This window comes from Mesoplodon bidens, assembly GCF_964165515.1.
Source record: "Mesoplodon bidens genome assembly, chromosome: 15".
Taxonomy (NCBI): domain Eukaryota; kingdom Metazoa; phylum Chordata; class Mammalia; order Artiodactyla; family Ziphiidae; genus Mesoplodon; species Mesoplodon bidens.
The window spans coordinates 33,888,873-33,907,262 of record NC_138171.1 but is presented as its reverse complement, the minus strand read 5'-3'; the positions used below and the strand labels follow the sequence as shown (position 1 = coordinate 33,907,262).

Below are 18,390 nucleotides of genomic sequence, written 5' to 3'. Positions count from 1 at the left end.
GGCTGCCGGTGTCCAGTCTTTAAGGTCAGCCAGGCTGGCCTCCTTCTAGGAGAAAAGACATGCTCTGTTCCGTTATGGCAGATGGAAGCGCCTGCTTAGGCCAGGGAGTGTCCAAGGAGCAGCCTGGTCACTCCTTATCTTGGTTGTCTGAGTGTCCCAAGGCCCTCAGTGACAGCGTTGTCGCTGTGGGCCCAGGTATGAGCACAAGCCCCATTTTACAGCAGATGCAGAGAGGGTAAACTGAGGAATGGCATCAGTCCCAGCGCCTGCACCTGGGCACCTGCACCCAAGCCCTTCTCTCTGGAGGGACACAAGACGTTCCTAGGCCCACTGCCCAGCGCCTTGCACACAGTAGGTGCTACACTTTTCTTGAATGAAGAGACGCATCTCCAAGCCGTGCGCGTCATGAGGGGAGAAGCCACCTGGAGAAAGAGCCCAAAGGGGCCTGCTCTGGGCTTCACAGCGGCGCGCGCTCCTCTAGGGACGCTGAATCAGAGCCGGCGGACGCAGGCACAGACGCAGGGCGGGGAGGGGGCGCAGACTGGACGAACGGGGACCGGGGAGGGGAGGGGAAGGGAGGGGTCGAGGGGAGAGGAGGGGCGCGGCGAGGGGAGGGAGGGAGGGGGAGCAGATTGGAGAAGCGGAGACCGGGGAGGAGAGGGGAGGATCGTGGGGAGAGTGGAGGATCGTGGGGAGAGGCGGGCGTGCGGCGGAGTGAGGGAGGGTGCGGGGAGGGGGCGCGGCGCGGCTGACGTGGGTCGGGGTCGGCGCGACGGGCTGTGGCCGGCGGCGGCGCGCAGAGACACAGCGATCCGAGGCGAGGACGAGCCGGCGCCGCGCCCGCACCTCCCCGCACAGCCCGTGCCGCGCGACCTACGAACTGCAGCCGCCGCAGCTGAATCGAGCCGCGTGCCCTCCACGCTCCAGCCGCTCCCAGCGCCACCATGGCCCCGGCCCTCTGGCCGCACCTCGGCCGCATCCTCTGGCTGGCCTGCCTCCTACCCTTGGCCCCGGCTAGGGTGGCTGCAGGTAAGGCGCTGTGCGAGCCGGCCGCTCGCCCTCCCCGAGCCGCAGCTCGCCTGGGGCCTCGGGGCGGTCCCGGGCGGGCGGCCTCGCCGGGAGCCGGGGCTGCGGAGGTGGCGCCGTGCGCCCTGTGCGCACCTCCCTCCTACCCGGAGGCCGCGAGCTGCGGAGGGGAGCACGGCCTGCCGGGCGCCGCGCAGCCCTCTCCTCTGTCCCTTCTCCCCTCTCCCCTGAAGTCACCGGTACTTGAGGGGGCTCCCCGAGCCCTCGTTTCTGCTGCCACCTCCAGATCGGCCTTGCCCTAGGGACCGCGCGGTGGCTGGCGCATCCATCCCGATGTTTGGAAACCTCGCAGCCGCCGGGGGTGGGGGAGGACACTGAGGGGAGTCTGGGAATGCTCGGGGTCGTCGTCTCGCCACAGCCCCCAGGGAGCGCGGCCAGGTTGCCCGCGGAGCAGCGTTTTTGCCTTAAAATGTGGCCTTATCCAGAGAGGCTTTCTACCCTGCTTGTGTTGACTTCGGGGAGTATGCGATTTTAGCGCCCAGGAGGCCGGTCTGCCATTTCCTCTCTGGGAATGATTTCCAAAATGGACCCGGAGCTGGTTCCGCTGGGTCCTACCCGGTGTCTCCCGGGTCGTGCTTCTAACATCCCCACCTCCTCACCGCCCGAAGGCCAACACCCACTTTTCTGCCCCATTTTGGCGACAAAAAATGACCCAGGGTGGAGAGTTTTAAGGGGACAGTTGGGACGTGGGCAGCTATTGGGTGGGTGTTAAATATTATCCAATATTTTCACTACCCCCCCACCTTAAAAGAATGGTAGACAGAAGAAGAGATCTAACGCAAACTTGTGAAATAAAAGCCACAAGGTAAAATAAAAAACCTGCATCTTAAGGATGCATTAAGGGAATTTTGTGGGAATTGGCTTGGTCAGGAGCATCTGCTTGCCCCTGGAAATGGGGTCTCTTGTCCATTAGGTTTACGTGTGTCCAGAAATTATCAACGTGGCCTAAATTGCCACAAAAAAAAAAGGTGGGGAGGGTTAGTTCTTTGGAAGTCATGTGTGGTTCCCAGCCTGGCCTATTGCACCCATGATACAGTCCAAATAGCTGGGAATGGGGTTGGGGAAAACTCAGAGGAGAAAAAGATTCAGAAGCCCTTTCCACCCTTCCCGGGTCTGGGTCAGCCTGCACGACATGCTTCCTACACCAGGGGTTGAAGTCAGAAGTCCGTGTCCTGGACCGTTCATTCATTCCAGGTTGCGTTGTCCAGACTTCAGAGGTACCTTGGGAAGTGTTTTTGTCTGTGTACATGTGCAGTGAGAAAAGGCTGCTGTAGCCCTTTTCTAGACTGTTCTGGGGCCCTACAGGCTGTGTGGTCAGGGAGAATGTGCATGCTCCAGGTGGAAGCCCGGGGAGCCTGCTGGTGGGCGTTCTTCCACGGGTCAAACGCTGTGGCTGCTGTCACTTCACTTTTTGCTTCGGCCCTTTCAGCTCTGGGCCACTGGGGCACCTGTGACGCCCCTAAGCCCCTCACTGGGCTGCTCTGTACTCCAAGGCCATGTCATCTGGGCTCCCAAACTTGGAAAGGTGGATTTGCATGGGTAGGTAACCAAACCTGGGCTTGGTTCCTTCAGCCACAGGTGGCAAATCCTTCCCGGTCCATTTCAGCCTGGATGTTCTGGACGCTTTCTAGGCCCTGAGGACGAGGGGCAGCATCACCCGGGGCCTGTGAAATACCTGCTTTTTAAAAACAAGCCTGAGAAAAGTGCCCTTGGAGCCTCTGGCGCGTGGACAGGTCGGGAATGGGGGGCGCTCCCAGGAGCTGGGCCAGTGCCTGCTGCAACGTTGGCTGTAGCCACAGCCCTTCCCCACCCCCACCCCATCCCGCCTCCTGGCTGAGCTGGCTGCCCTCCTGATTCTGTTCCCCTGGCAACGGATCTGCATCGTGCTGACATGCGCCTGTCTTGCTGCAGACGCTGGATGGCCATTAGCATGCAGCTGAATGTCCCTGCCACCTGCCAGCCTCACTGTGGCCCACGCTCCTCTCCTGGGGGGTGTGGGCAGGAGCAAGAGAGGGAAGGGAGGAGATGGCCTCTCCTCTAAGCACCTCTTTCTGCAGCAGCCCAGCCAAAGGCTGCCTCCCAGCCAGAGGGACTCAGCCTAGGGCAATGCAGATTGCTGTGTGGTCCCAGGCAGTAGCATTAGTCCCTGGGGACCTCTGGGGACTTGGGTCCTTCAGTGTAAAATACACACTGTGTTTTCTTGGAGAAACTTCTGTGTCTGGAATTCTCTCTTTGGGATTAAGGTGCCGCAGGTCCCTTTTGCAATGCTAGCCCAAATGACTTTATAATCCAAAATATGGCCCCAAGGAAAGGGCTTCAGAACAAGGAACGTGTAACGTGGGTGAGCGGAAAGGCTGGAGCCAGAGTCCCCAGTGGGGGCAGGCAACATCGCCGCAAGGCAAATGGGGTGCAGTTGAGGACACACTCGCTCACCTCCCAGTTTTGCTGAGTCCAGCAGGTCTCTCATGAGCCCCCTAAGAGCAGGGAGCACATCCTGTACTTCTGGGTCCCCCCAGCAGCTATGGATTGGGACTCAGTCCATAGCACTTGGGTGAAGAGTTTCCTGGGGCAGTGCCATGTGGCCTGGTCCCTCTGCCACACCCTTCTCTCCAGGTGCCTCTCCACAGCACAGTGTTGAACCCCTACTATGTGCCAAGCACCTGGCTAGGCTTGGGGGAGATGGGGATGACCCCTGCCCTGCCCTCAAGGAGCTTGCAGTGCAGTGGGGGAGATGAGGAAACCTTTATCCCAACCCAGGGTTGTGACAACTGTGTGCTCAGGCTGTTGGGAGAGTGCCGAGGAGGCGGGGTGGGGTGTGTGTGTCAGGGAGGGCTTCCTGGAAGAGGTTATATCCACAGACAGATAGGTGAAGAAGAGCAGTGAGGACAGTGTGTGCAAAGGCCCTGAGGCTAGGAAGGACAGAGCATGGGGTGGGGGGAACTGCAGGTGTTAAAGGGTTAAAGCTACAGCATGGATGTGCTAAGATGTGAATGTGGTCTCCCTCCACCCCGAGGCTGGCCCATGATCAGACTAACTGTGTAGGAAGCTGCTTGTCGGGGTGGCTGAAAGTAAGGCAGGACTGGAGGCCAAGGGTCACGTTCAGGATGTACCGGTAATCCATCCGGATGGGACTGAATGCTACCTTAAGCAATGCTGGTAGTAATGGAGAGGGAGAATTAGAGTGGCAGAAGCCTGGGGATTGATTCTTGGGACAGCTGGTCCTCTGACCCGACAGAGAATGATAGGTGAAGAGAATGGTAGGTTTGGGAGGGGAGAATTCCAGGGGGTCTAGAGCACCACTGGCCAACAGAATTTTAGATGATGAAGGAAATGATCTATATCTGTGCTATCCGGGAGATAGCTATCCGGGAGATAGCACTTGAAATGTGGCTCTAGTGCAATGGAGGGGCTGGAATTCTAGTATTATACATTGAAATGATTAACTTCGATTAATTTAAATTTAATTGCATGTGGTTAGTAGCCATTGTATTATTGCTCATTAGAAATGAAGTCTGTGTTACTGGGTTCCATCAGCATTTAGGAGGTACTGGAAGCCAAGGGAGGGGGTGTATGTTGCCGGGAAGTGGGGGTGGGAGGGAGTAAAATGAGCAGAGGGGGGCTTGTGGGCCCTTCTCCTTTCCTTCTGCATCACCTCTTCTGCCCAGGTGTGCACTGTTAGACATTCTCTAACCTCAGGCCCTTCAGAAGTCTCACCTGAAAAAGAAAATTACAAATCACAGGAAAATAGTTACTAAGACGTGCAGTAGTGCTATTGACAAGAGTGAAGGGTTCTGGGAATTAAGATATACCTGCTTGGGCTTCCCTGGTGGCGCAGTGGTTGAGAGTCTGCCTGCCGATGCAAGGGACACGGGTTCGTGCCCCGGTCCGGGAAGATCCCACATGCCACGGAGCGGCTGGGTCCGTGAGCCATGGCCACTGAGCCTGCGCGTCTGGAGCCTGTGCTCCGCAACAGGAGAGGCCACAACAGTGAGAGGCCCACGTACCACAAAAAAAAAAAAAAAAAAAAAAAGAATCTGCCTGCCAATGCAGGGGACACGGGTTCGTTCCCCGGTCCGGGAAGATCCCACATGCCGCGGAGCGGCTGGGCCCGTGAGCCATGGCTGCTGAGCCTGCGTGTCCGGAGCCTGTGCTCTGGAATGGGAGAGGCCACAACAGTGAGAGGCCCGAGTACCGCAAAAAAAAAAAAAAAAAAAAAAAAAAGATATACCTGCTTGAGGGATTATCATGCAAATACTGAAGTTCACATTAGTGCCACTGCAGACATCCTTCTGATGTGTTGTCAGGTAGAAATAAAGTAATTCAAAATTGTGCGCAGAGGCTGATTCTGACTAAATTTAAAACTTCCGTGCATGAAAAAGAGCTGGAGGACAGCAATATGATAGCAGCTGTTGTCTTTGGGGGGTAGGGTAATAGGACACTTCTAATATTCTTTATGCATATGTATTACTTTTACGATGGAAACAAATCTGATTTTTCAAATCTTACCTTGTGAGTATGATAAAATCTGCAGCTATCTAAAGCAGGTGAAGAATAATGACTTAGGAAAATGCCTATGATACAGAATTGAAAAAACAGCAACAGCAATGGAATATATAATCTCAGAGTAAGCATCATTTAAAAGAATAGTAGGAAATGACCCAATATAGTAAGTGGTTGTTACTAATTATTAAAAAAAATTTTTTAATTTTATACCTTTCTCTATTTTCAGATTACGATTAGTCTTACCTTCAATGTATTGGTCAGATGGGGAGTGTTATTTAAAAGGCCTCTTACTTGGTCTCCATTCCATGTGCTCCAGGCCCTATTCTCCGCTTTGCAACCTAGAAAACTAATTCCTGGGTTCCCTGTAAGAGCTGCATCCCCAGTATTTCAGTTCAGTTTCCCCAAGGAGTTGACCCAGCTGGAATCACAAAGCTCCAGCGTTGGCCCCCGCAGGAATCCTGGAGGTTCCCTAGAGCAGTGTAGTCCAGTGGAACTTTCTGTGATAATCAAGATCTGTATCCACAGTGTCCACTATGGTGACCCTTGGCTACACGTGGCTGGCCCTAGAAATGCGCCAGTGCAACCAAGAAAGTGGGTTTTAAGTTTGTTTCACTGTAATTGACGCTTAAGGAGCCACACGTGGCTAGTGGCTACCATATTGGACAGTTCAGATCTAGAAGCTCTCACTTTACAGATTTACAAACTGAGACCAAAGAGAAGGGAGCTTGGCTTGGATCACAGTGGCCCTTCCTCCCAAGGCTAGCCTACCACCATCAAGGTATTAGGCCTTAATAGGGTCTAGACTCAGCTTTGTGTTTCCAGCTGGAATTTTGTTTCACATGTAAAGGTTAGTCCAAAAGAGTGGGCGATGGGGGGCATTTCTTGGCATCAGCTGCGGTGGCTCCTCCTGTGACGTGCACTGGCCGTCATTTTCACAGCTAAGAAGCCGGGCCAGGTCAGCATACACGTGCTCTGTAAGGCCCTGCTTGGCTGGCATGAAAAAATAAAACAAACTGGAGACACGGGAAAGGACGTGGGATTTGGAGTCAGTTGGGCCTGGGTTTGAATCCCAGCTGGGCAATGAACTAATCGTATGACCCTTGGGCGGGTCACTTGACCTGCCTGGGCCCCAATTTCTCCACCAGTAAAAGAGACTCACAGAAGCCGGCCCAGAGGGTGGCGGTGGGTTTCCTGGCCACGCCCCTTCGTGAAACGTGGCCTTTGTTTCTGGGTTCCTAGGCATGTATGAACTTCACCTCACCTCCGATGGCCCTGCCACCACGGGGGCAGAGGTGACCATCACGGCCAGCCTGGTGGCCGATGACAATGGCAGCCTGGTCCTGCCCGCCAGCACCCGCCTTTACCGCTTCCGCTGGATTCACACCCCATTGCTGCTCACGGGGAAGACAGATGAGGCTTTCAGCTCCACCATCCGCATCGTGGGGAACGTGCCCGGGGACTTCCCGGTCTCCGTCTGGGTCACCGCCGCTGACTGCGGAATGTGCCAGCCTGTGGCCAGGAGCCTCCTCGTCCTCCCCATTACAGGTGAGGACCTTTCCTACTTGATTTGTCTTCAGACTCTTGGTGCAGAGAAAACATCCAGCCTGGCTGGTAATCACATAAATGCAGATTAGACCCGTGGTTCCTTCGCTGCTGTCAGTTAACAAAGGATCAGAAAATGGTAATATGCACTGCTGGCAGGGTTGTGCTGAAATGGACACTTAAAGTACATATTGCTACTCGGGTGTAAATTAATACAACCCTTTGGAGAGCAGCTGATACATATGTATCAATGGTTAAAAATTATTTTAGTCTTTGGCCTCTTCTTTCTCATTCTCTCTCCCTCTCTCTCCCTCTCTCCTTCTTTCTTTCTTTCTCTCTCTCTCTCCCCCTCCTCCTCCCTTCCTTCCTCCCTCCCTCCCTCCCCTCCCTTCTCTCTCTTTCCAAGAAATCCCTGCTTTCTTGGAGTTTACAGTCTATTAAAGAACTTATCTTCAGGAAATAAACCTCCATTTGGGTAATGGTTTATGCACGAAGATGTTCATCACAGTTTTTATAATAAGAAAATAGAAACGAGCTAAGTATGCAACCATAAGGGGACTGGTTAAGTATACTGATATAATTTGTATAATGAATAATAATGACCTCTACAAAGAGTTTGTTGTAGCCTGGGGGAGTACTCATGGTTGTAAAATTTTAAAAATCAAAACAAAATTCTATAACCAATTTGATCAACTGTGTTTAATATGTGTATACCTTAAATATGTACACACGTATACTTTGCAATTCTTCAAAACATCAACAATGCTTGTGTTTGCGTGATAGGCAGTTTCTTTTCTTTTCATTCCACTTTTCAGCAAATTCCAAATGAGCTTTATTGAGCACACCTCACTTTCTGCTTAAAAAATCAGCTTTTAATTTTTTTTTTTTAGAGGAGGCAGCACGGAATGGTGTTCCTCACCCAGCCCAGCACATGGGGTGTGGACCTGCGGTCAGTAGAACTGCTCATTTTTTCTAGGCTCATCTAATACTTTGAAATATTTCCCAAGAGTTGCTTTCAAAGCCTGCGCATTTCCTTCTGGTCCTGGGCATCTTTTGTGCCAGAAAGTTCAGGGTCCTGGTGAAAGGGGTGTAGGAGCAGAGCTATGCATGTAACACGTGAAGTGAGTCTTCACCAGTGTCCACGGAGGGGGCATATGCCTCTGTGTTCGGTGACCTGCAGGGTCCCCTCTTGCCACCACCTGGCTGTGACAGCCAGGAGGTCGGGTGGGGGAGAGGCTGCCCTGCCAACTGGCACGTGGCTCTGCCCTCCTCCACTTCAGTGGACTCACCCTCCCGTGGTCTCTGTCCCAGAGTTCCTCGTGGGGAACCTCGTTGTCACCCAGAACACCTCCCTGCCCTGGCCCAGCTCGTACCTCACCAAGACAGTCCTTAAAGTTTCCTTCCTCCTCCACGACCCCAGCAACTTCTTCAAGACCGCCTCGTTTCTCTACAGCTGGGACTTCGGAGACGGGTATGTCCTTACCCCCCTTGATGCCCCAAAGTCTTGGCTCATGGCTGGTGGCCCTGCCGTCCCAGGCGGAGTGCTCTGTACTCTCCCGTCTTCACCTGCTCACTCTCTCTCACCCCAAACATGCCTTGTACACCTGCTCTGTGCCCAGCTCGGGGCCCACGGGGACCAGTGTGAGCCAGTCATGGGACCTGCCTTCAAGGTGCCTGCAACCTAGTAGAGGGGTCATTGGTGCCCAAAACAGCCCTTTAAGGCTGGTCAAGGTAGGTAGGATTTTTCTCTGTTTGACTTTGGAGGGACCTGGCCAGCCAATGACATATGCTGTTATACTCACATGGTAGAATTCAGGTGTTCCAGCTTCATTCTCCCTACACCTTCCTCTCCAGACAAGCCAATTGCGGGAGGCAGTTCGGGAAGTGGGGGCCAGTCAGGCATATCTGGAAATGGGCAAGATCCTGCATGAAGAAAGCTACAGAGCTACTGAGAAGTAGCAAAGATTTGTTTTTTTTAATTTGTTTCATTGAAGTATAGTTAATTTACAATGTTGTGTTAATTTCTGCTGTACAGCAAAGTGATTCAGCTATGTACATATATACATATATATATTCTTTTTCATATTCTTTTCCATTATGGTTTATCACAGGATATTGAATATAGTTCCCTGTGCTATATAGTAGGGCCTTGTTGTTTATCCATTCTATATATAATAGTTTCCATCTGCTCATCCCAAACTCCCAATCCATCCCTCTCCCACCCGCAGAAGTAGAAAAGATTTGAGTAAATGGGTATGTACACCAAGTCCGGGATGGTGAGTCTTAATATTGTAAAGATGTCCGTTTCCCCCCAGTTATTCTTTAAGTTTAATGCAAACCCAATAAAAATCCCAATAAGAATAATTTTTGGAACATTACAAAGATTTTACAGTTCATCTAAATTTTGTGTATAAATACACAGTTTTACACATATGTGCACATACATATATACATATACGTCACATATACACATAATGTATATACATATATACATACACGTATACAAATACACATATACGTTTATATATATATGTATATATATGGTTTTATAACATAAAGAATATTTGTCTCAAACCAGGGCACAGCCTCCATATTTATTAGGGGCATTTATTTTCACATTAAAGAAAGTTATATTCACTATTTCTTTCTCTTTTTTTTTTTCTTTGGCTGCGCTGCAGCCTGCAGGATCTTAGTTCCCCGATCAGGGGTTGAACCTGGGCCCTTGGTAGTGAAAGCACGGAGTCCTAACCACTGGACCACCAGGGAATTCCCTATTCACTATTTCTATTGCAATTGAACATTTTTGACTAGGCAATGAAATAAAATAAGATAAAGAAATGAAATATAAATGTAAAGGAGGAGACAAAAGTCATTGTACACAGATGACAGTACTGTTTACCTGAAAAACACAAAAGACTCAACTGAAAAATCTTAGAACTAAAAAGATTTTAATAATGTGGCTGGTTACAAAACAAAGGTTCTTAGCTTCTCCATATAATGGCAGTCGAAAAAATCTTTCATAATATTTATAAAAACGGAGAGAATAAACTTAGCCTAAAATTGTAGGATTTATGTGAATAAAATCACAGATTGTACTGAGAACCTTAAAAAGACTTGAAACATGATGAGAGAATTTCTCAATATTGTAAGAAGAAAGAGAAATGATCAGAAAAGCAGAATGATGATGAATGGTGATGGGGAAAGGGGCTAGAAATACATACATAAACATATTTAGAAAGCTACAAATAATTTTCAGCAAGAAAAGGCAGCTCAATGGAACAGAATAGAAAAAAGCAGAAAAAAACCCTAAGTTTATATACACATGTAGTGTATGATAACAATGTTATTTCTAGCCAGTGCATAAGGATAGATAGTTTGATAAATGATATAGGGTAGCTGGTTAACTGTTTGGGAGAAAAATAATCTAATCCCTAACAAAAGCTATTCCAGATAGATTTAAAATAGTAAACATAATGAACCAGGACTAGATTGGAATGTAGATGATCCCCTGAGATTGGATAGTTTGGCAGTGGGGAAGGCATTTCTGTAAATAAAAGGCAGAAACTAGAATGGAAAAAATGCTAAATTTGGCATCATCAGATTTAAAATTTGAAATGAAAGAAGTAAATCAAACCAAAGGATAAAGGTTAAACTGGGAGAAAATATTTGGAAGATATGTAATAGGTAAAGGTTTGATAAACTTCAAATATAAAGAGCATCAACAAATCAACAAAAATATTTTATTGTTACTAGAATTCCTTTTGAAGTGATTCAGGTAATTGTAGGGAAAACATGATGTTACACACTTAATATGTTATATCGTAACCTGATGGAGGTATGACTCTTCCTGTTTTTCAGATGAGAAAAGTAAGGCTTAGAGTTACGTAGATAGGAAATCTGGAGCTGATATTTAAAGCCAGGTGTGTCTTAACTCCAAAGTTCATACTTCTCCCCTCCCCAGATTGTCCTTGTCTAACACACAGCCTTTCCCAGTTTCCTGGCTCGGGGTGCAGAGCACTTCCTGGCAGGTGACAGGCACCTGTTGCCAGGAGTTCTCCTACCTGTAACTTACAAATACAAAGACAACCAGCAGCCACTCTACCAGGTACAGCTGACCTCATGCCCTGGCTGGCTCTGGGGACTGATGCTGGGATGACGTTTTTGCTTGCAAGGTGTTGGTCTGAATGTGTCACTGTACAACCACTCTAAGAGGGCACGTGAGTCACTTCTGTCATCTCCTCCCTGTCACCTTATAGCACCCAGATGGTGACCAAAGACGCTACGGTCTATTATAACTATTCCATCGTTGGATCCTTCACCGTGAAGGTCAAGGTCGTGGCGGAGTGGGAGCAGGTAACACCGGACGTCGGGAAGGGCGTTCTGCAGAAGACGGGCGACTTCTCCGCCTCGCTGAAGCTGCAGGGTGAGTCTCTGGGGGTTGGTGTGGGTTGAGCATTTGGCCCATCAGGGAGCCCTGGGTACCACTCCTTCCAGGGCTGGGTCACTTGCAGATCAGAGTGGCCCCAACTGGGCACTGGGCTGAGCTCGGATGCAAAGCCTCTCTTCTGTTCCCCTGGCAGCCCTCTGAGCGGGTCTGTCATTCCCCGCTTCCAAGAGGGCACTGCAGGCCATGGAGGAGGCCAGGTGGCCACCAGGTGGCAGAGCCCAGACACTGCTGTGATTTGGTGCATCCCCATCACTCCTCGTTCCCGGCTACATCTGCCTCCCATCAAGGACCGTCCTGTCGGGGCTGGGACAGCCTCAGTCGGCTGCACAGGGAGGGAACAGCCAGAGCTGGCTTTGGCAAGAGGGGGTGCTGGGGCAGCTGCAGCAGATTTCTTGGTCGTGCTAATGGGGTGCTGCTTCCCCCACCCCGCACACGGCACAGATGATGCAGGGAGGCGGTGGTACCCTAAGTCAGCCCCAGGTCCTGCTCACTAGAGCCCTGCTTGCTTCCTCCGGCTCCCTCACTCTAAGCTGGCTCCAGCACCCGCTGCTGACAGGGAGGCGGGACCCGGGTATGCCCTGGATGTGACCTGTGACCTGCCCTTGGGGAGGGCCAAGAAGAGGACAGGGTGGTGGTCACACAGCCTCGGGACTCCACGAGCCCTGATACAGCTGTCGTCAGCCACCAGATATAGTGAGGTCTTCTCTGCCTTTCAGAAACCCTTCGAGGCATCCAGGTCTTGGGGCCTACCCTAATTCAGACCTTCCAAAAGATGATAGTGACCTTGAACTTCCTGGGGAGGTGAGTGAAGCCCAGAGCACACTGCGCATGACCTGTGGTCCTGCCCGCACTTCCCCTCAGAGGCTCCTGATCTTGCTCCATCGCCGAGGGGCCCCAAGTTAAGGAGCTCACGGAGGGATGATGCCACCCTTGACTGTGCCATGGGAGAGTCACGGGCATGGCTCCATTCTCAGGGTCCAGGGGAGGGAGCACTGGCCTTTTGGGGCTATCTGCAACATGGGCATCAAGGCAAAGGCAGGTGAGGGACCACTCCTGTGAAAAGACTTCCGTATGTGACTTGGGCCTGCTTTCCAGCCCCCTGGAAAGCAGGCCATCTTGGGTAGGACCTGGCTCAGCTCCTGCCAAGAACACCATCAGGCTGAGATTGTAGTAAGTGATGAGATGAGAAGATGCTGGGTGTGTTCTCCCCACAAGGGAGCCCCTCTCTGGGGCCACTGGGATGGACGGGGCTGCAGAAAAATAGTGGCCAGGGCCCAGCCCTCCAATGACTCTAGTGGGGAAGACCAACCTCACCCAATCACCCAAGGGGACACGTCAGGGGGAAATAAGGCTAGACCGGGAGGGGGCAAATTAGCCAAGGAAGGAGGAAGACAAGCCAAGGGGCTGGAGGTGGCTCCTGAAGCTTTCAGCGGGTTTTGGAGATAAGAGCTCAGTACTTAGAGAGCAGAGGGGGAAACTACTTGTGTTTGTTTATTCTGGTCTAGGTCATGTGAGATAGGAATGCTCACTTGGAATTCTTTATATGGACCTGCATTTTCTAGATTCTGAGCCTGTGCTGTGGCAGGTGGATAGTTTGGAATGCCCTCACCCCTTCAAACCTGTCAAAAGCTGACTTATCCTTTTAGGGCCTACTCAAATGCCGCCTCCTCCAGGAAGCCTTCCCTGACTTCCTCATTAAGAACATGCTCCTCCGTCCCCAGTGCTTCCACAGCGCGCCAAGTGCGTCACTGGGGCACTCATTCTGCCTCCTTCAGCAGTCTGTGCACGTCCCTGTTTGCCTCACTGACCCCCTCGGAGTCCCGAGCCATCTCTTATGTACCGTTGTGTTCCCTGGAGGCCAGGGAAGCTGGGTGTTCTGTCCTGGAAAGGACACTGAAGTTCATGACTGCCTGGGCTTTCTTGGACTTAGTCTATGCTCACACTCCTTGCTGAGCCATTGCTAAAAAAATGCCCCCATTTCCCTGCAGCCCTCCTCTGAATGTGTGCTGGCGTCTTAAGCCCGAGTGCCTCCCGCTGGGGGAAGGGGAATGCCACCCTGTGTCAGTGGGCAGCACGGCTTACAACCTGACCCACATCTTCAGGGATCCTGGGGACTACTGCTTCAGCATCCAGGCCGAGAACATTATCAGCAAGACGCATCAGTACCACAAGATCCAGGTGTGGCCATCTAGTAAGTGACGCTTCGCCTCTGCTCCTACAAAGGCAGCAAAAACCAGTCAACCCTGCCACCACCGCCAGTGTGCTGCCACCAGCCAGCTCCACCGACAGCCATCAACAACCAGTCCCAACAACACTAGCATCATCAATAACCCTACGGTCCCCAACCAACACCACCGACTGACCACCCACAGCACTAGAAACTCTGTAGTGCCATCAACAACTGCTCTAGCCCCCACTACCAGAACCCCTCAGTGCCACCACCACCACCCTCCACACCAGCACCACTAGCAGCAACGACAGACAGCTCAGCTACTGCCAGCTAACTTGCCCAGCACCACTGCCACCATCACCACATGCTACAGACAGTTCTTCTAGCATCTCCAATAGCCAGAGACGGCGCTGCCACTGCAACCACCCTTACCACCATCAGCACTGCTGTTAACACCCCTGCCACCAGCCCCTGCACCAACCATTTGGACCAACACCATCCATACCGTGCTACCCCAGCATCATCCCAACTTCAGCTCTCTTGTTGCCACCACCACTGACAGTGGTCAGTGTCCCTCCATACGTTAACCACTGCCACACTTGTCCCCAACACGAACCCTCCCTCCTTCACTGCTATCACCGCCACCCCATCACCTCTGTCTCGGCGCTGTTGCTGCCACTAAAACAAGCATCTCCGACGGTGACTGTGCTGGACTCACAGGGCTGTTGTGAGTCTCCCAGGGAGGGTGAGCAGCTCAGAAAGTGTGCAGTACAGTCTCTCTCATTCATAAGGGTGCCCAACCATCGCCCCTGGAATACCCTTTCCCAAACACATCATGAGGTCCTGCCACCAGCTTACAGCCATAGGATTGGCCGATGACAGCATCAGGTCCTACCCTTCACTTCCGGGGGCAGGGGGTGCCTCTTCTGTGACCCCAGAAAAGAACTTTCTTATGTAGAGGAGAAAGTAGGATCCCAGAACCCTAGGGATGGTCTTTCAGATGCCCAGCCAGGTTCCATGCCATACAGAACAAAAGGGGACACGCTGCCAGCTGCACTCATCCCCAAGTTTGGCCCTGTAAGAGCACCAGATGCTGTCACTGCCCCCTCCAGTCTTTCCAGTCCCTCTGAGACCCTGAGCAGACGCCACTCTCCGCTCCTGGCCCCGGCTGATGATGTGGGCCAGGCAGACTCTGTGACCTGTTGGCATCATTGGCGGCCTTGGGCCCCACCTCCCCCAACATCTCCTGGTCACTGAGTGTCTGGGATCCCTCTGAATTCTGCAGAGAAAGGCAGCACTACAGGTAATCAGTGCTGCCTTTTCTTGGGAGACAGATCCTCATGGCGTATGGTGGTGGCTCTACCAGGAGGAGGGTGGGGGAGGAGTGAGAAGGAACCCACACTTGCTGATCGCCTGCCTTGCACCTGCCTCACCTGGTTGCATTCCCGTGGCAGCCTTGTGGGTCAGTGTTGCCATCAGGTCACTGGTCAGAATCAGGATTCGAACCCAAGACCCCCTGGGCTCTTCCTGCTCTGCCATGCTGCTTCTTGGTAACAGGATAAGGGAGTGAGCCCAGAGCTGCCAGAGGTCTCAGGGCTGTTTGGGTGTCCTCACAACTTGGCTTCCCTTCCCCAGTGCAAATCACCCAAGAGAGACCAAGGAGGAAACTGCTAGGTCTTTCATGGCATAGGCTCAGAAGTTGTACATCATCACTCTGTCTTATGCTGCTCCTTGGGAGCAAGTCACTATAAGTCCAGCCCACACTCTGGTGGGAAATTTAGTTGCACCCCTTGAAAGTCACTATCAAGTAAAACTTTAAAACCCTCACATACCCCAGCTTGGTTTTTGTGAAATCCTGGATTTGCCTATTGGGGTTGCCTAGTTGGGATGCATGAACACAAGGAGGAAAAAAGCCCTGGTGGGCTTTGTTCTCTCCCCTGTGTCATCTCCTCCTGAAGGCTAGTATTCAGCACCAACTACCCAGGCTCGTGACTTTACCCTGTCTCACTCCCAGGCATCCAGCCTGCTGTCTTTGCTTTCCCGTGTGCCACACTTATCACCATGATGCTGGCTTTCATCATGTACATGACCCTGCGGAATGCCGCTCATCAGAAGGACATGGTGGAGGTGGGTGCTTGGTGGGGTGGGGGCTGGACTCCTGGGCCCTGACAGGAGAGGATAGGTGGAGAGGGCAGGGGGGCTAAACCAAGGAGCCTGGAGGTGGTCTGGATGTCAGAGCAAGGCCCTGAGGCTGGGGGTAATGTGCCCAAGAGGCAGCCATAGATGGGGCCCGATTGTTGATTTAGCTGCTTGCCAATGTGACTTACCTCCTTCTATGCTCGCCCTTTGCTTGGCGGCCGTGCCCATGAGCTGGTAAGGGAGAGGGCAACCGAAAGCAGGAAAGACCCACAGAGCAGAAAAGCCAAAGGCACAGGGAAGCGCTGCGTGGCTCCAGAAAGGTGTTTCTGTGCACGCTGCCAGCAGGCAGCTGAGCTCAAGGCCACCTAGCCAGGCAGCTGAGCTCATAAGGCCACCTAATGGGACTCCCAGTGGGTGGGCGGGTGATTGACCAGTGGGGTTTTGTTCACCGTAGGTGGCTGATTTTGACTTTTCCCCCATGTCTGACAAGAACCCGGAGCCGCCCACTGGGGTCAGGTGCTGCTGCCAGATGTGCTGTGGGCCCTTCTTGCTGGAGACGCCATCCGAGTACCTGGAAGTTGTCCGCGAGAACCACGGGCTGCTGCCGCCCCTCTACAAGTCTGTCAAAACTTACACAGTGTGAGCGCTGCCCCCGCCCCGACCCAGTTTCAGCGTTAACTGACTGCTGACTGGGAGTTTTGGGCAGGGCAGGGCAGGGTGGTGCACGCTGCCCAGCAGGGGGGGTTCATGTGTGCAGGGCTGTCCGCCCTGGACGGCCATCCATTTTTACAGTCCAGCTGCCTCCACAAGCCCCCTCCTTCACACCCCCTAGCCATCCATCCATCCACCTATACAGTTGTAAGCCCCTCTCAGTCAGTCCCACTCCTTGGCTTTGCAGAGGCCCCAAGTGGGACTGCAACACCAGACGTGGTCCTTGTTCTCTCCTAAGTGTGCCTGGCTACTCCTCGTCCATTCCTCCCCTATTGGCACATTTGCTGTCTATCTTGGGTTCACAGTTCCCTCCCCCAGGCAGCCCTGCCCAGGTCAGAGAGCTGGAAGGAAGGTCACAAATGGATAATTTAAGGCTGCATCACAAAAGGTCATACATACAGAGACAAGCGTGCACACACGTCACACAGACATTTCAGATGATTTCCTCTGTATCAGTTAGGTGGTTGCTGGGATATACCCTGAATCAGCACTAAAATGAAATCTGACCTTTCCCACATGGCCCTGACAGCTCCTGGGCCTGGCTCCTCCCTTTGAGTGCTGTCCCTGTGGCTACTGGGTCCCTTTCTAAGGACACCCTGTTCCCTCTCTGCTTGCTGGGGGTTGGGTGGGGGCAGGGCTAATGCTTTGTGAGTGGAAAGTGCTTTATAAATAGCACCTTCTTTTATTGAGTCCATGTTAAACTTTCATTGAGGAAAAGGCTTTGCAGCAAAAAGAGTCAAGCCACGGGGACTTGGGTACCGGAGGGGGAGGGGACAGTGCTCTTGCCCCCCCCGAGCTGCTCCCAGGGTGGCTTTGGGAAGGAAAAGGCAGGACTGGATGGAACCCGGGGTAGGGGACCAGCCCACTCCTCTTTCTTTGTTGGCCCAGCAGCCTGGGGGAGGCAGAGGATGTGCAGAGAGTGTTATGGGTGCAGAGGGAGACCACGATTAGGCCCCCATTGAAACTGTGCAGGATGAGGGAGCAGCCTGGGCCTGCCTGGGGAGGGGAGGCGGGGCCGTGGGGGCAGAGTTTTGTGGCTGTAATCGTTTGCTCTCAGACTTTGTGCTGAAAACAGCATTCCCACTGTCGTGCAGCTCATACTCATGAAATACTGCCATTGTTGCCGAATAAAGCTTGTGTGCTCTGAGTATAGCCCAGCATATGCCAGGTGGCCCGAGTCTCTTTCTTTTCCGTGCATGGATGTTTGGGCCTTGCAAGCAGCAAGAGCATTTCTTAGATGCAGCAGGACGTCCCCGTCGTGTTCTCTGGCAAGTGCACTGGATGGAGCCGCTGGCTACGACCTCAGGTCTGGGTCAGTGGTTTGGACCAGTGATTCTCAAACTGCCGCTTAGGCTGCATCACAATCTGGCTCCTGAGGGCCTCCCGGAAGTGGGTCCAGGCGCCCCAGGTGACCCCAATGTGCAGCCAAGTCTGAGACTCTGGGGTGGACTCTTGATCAGAGCGGGATGTAGGGCACACCTGGGAACTTGGAAATGCAGATCCCTGGGCCCCACGCCACACGTGAATCAGCTCCCAGGGAGGGGGCAGCCCTGGTGCCTCAAGTGTGAGAACCTCCCATCTCCAGCAGGGCTTCTTGAACTTGGATGTGGTGAGAATCACTGGAGGTATTGTTAAATGACATATTTTCATGCAGGGTGTCTGGAATGGGCCCTGGGATTCTGCATTTCTAACAAGATTCCAGATGCTGCTGGTTCCAGGACCTCACTTCGAGTTGCAAAGCTCTGAGTCTACACCCTTCCTGAGCTCTTTTTCTTCTATAAGAGGTTCAGGA

At 52.4% G+C, this 18,390-nt stretch overlaps 1 protein-coding gene across 3 annotated transcripts; it reads left to right on the top strand.

Annotated features, from left to right (window-relative positions):
• Positions 1 to 944: 944 nt before the first annotated feature.
• On the top strand, positions 945 to 16,530 carry TMEM130 (transmembrane protein 130; the record flags this gene model as incomplete). 3 transcript variants are annotated; one of them, XM_081256735.1, is made up of 8 exons in its annotated part: positions 945 to 1,029; positions 6,829 to 7,134; positions 8,443 to 8,602; positions 11,388 to 11,554; positions 12,295 to 12,379; positions 13,567 to 13,769; positions 15,763 to 15,875; positions 16,378 to 16,530. In XM_081256735.1, 8 exons carry the CDS (start codon positions 945 to 947, stop codon positions 16,528 to 16,530), a joined length of 1,272 nt encoding a protein of 423 aa, XP_081112861.1. The 3 variants fall into 3 exon arrangements, with proteins under 3 accessions (XP_081112861.1, XP_081112860.1, XP_081112862.1); XM_081256734.1 differs by having other exon boundaries at positions 16,342 to 16,530; XM_081256736.1 differs by lacking the exon at positions 6,829 to 7,134.
• Between the last annotated feature and the right edge of the window lie 1,860 nt (positions 16,531 to 18,390).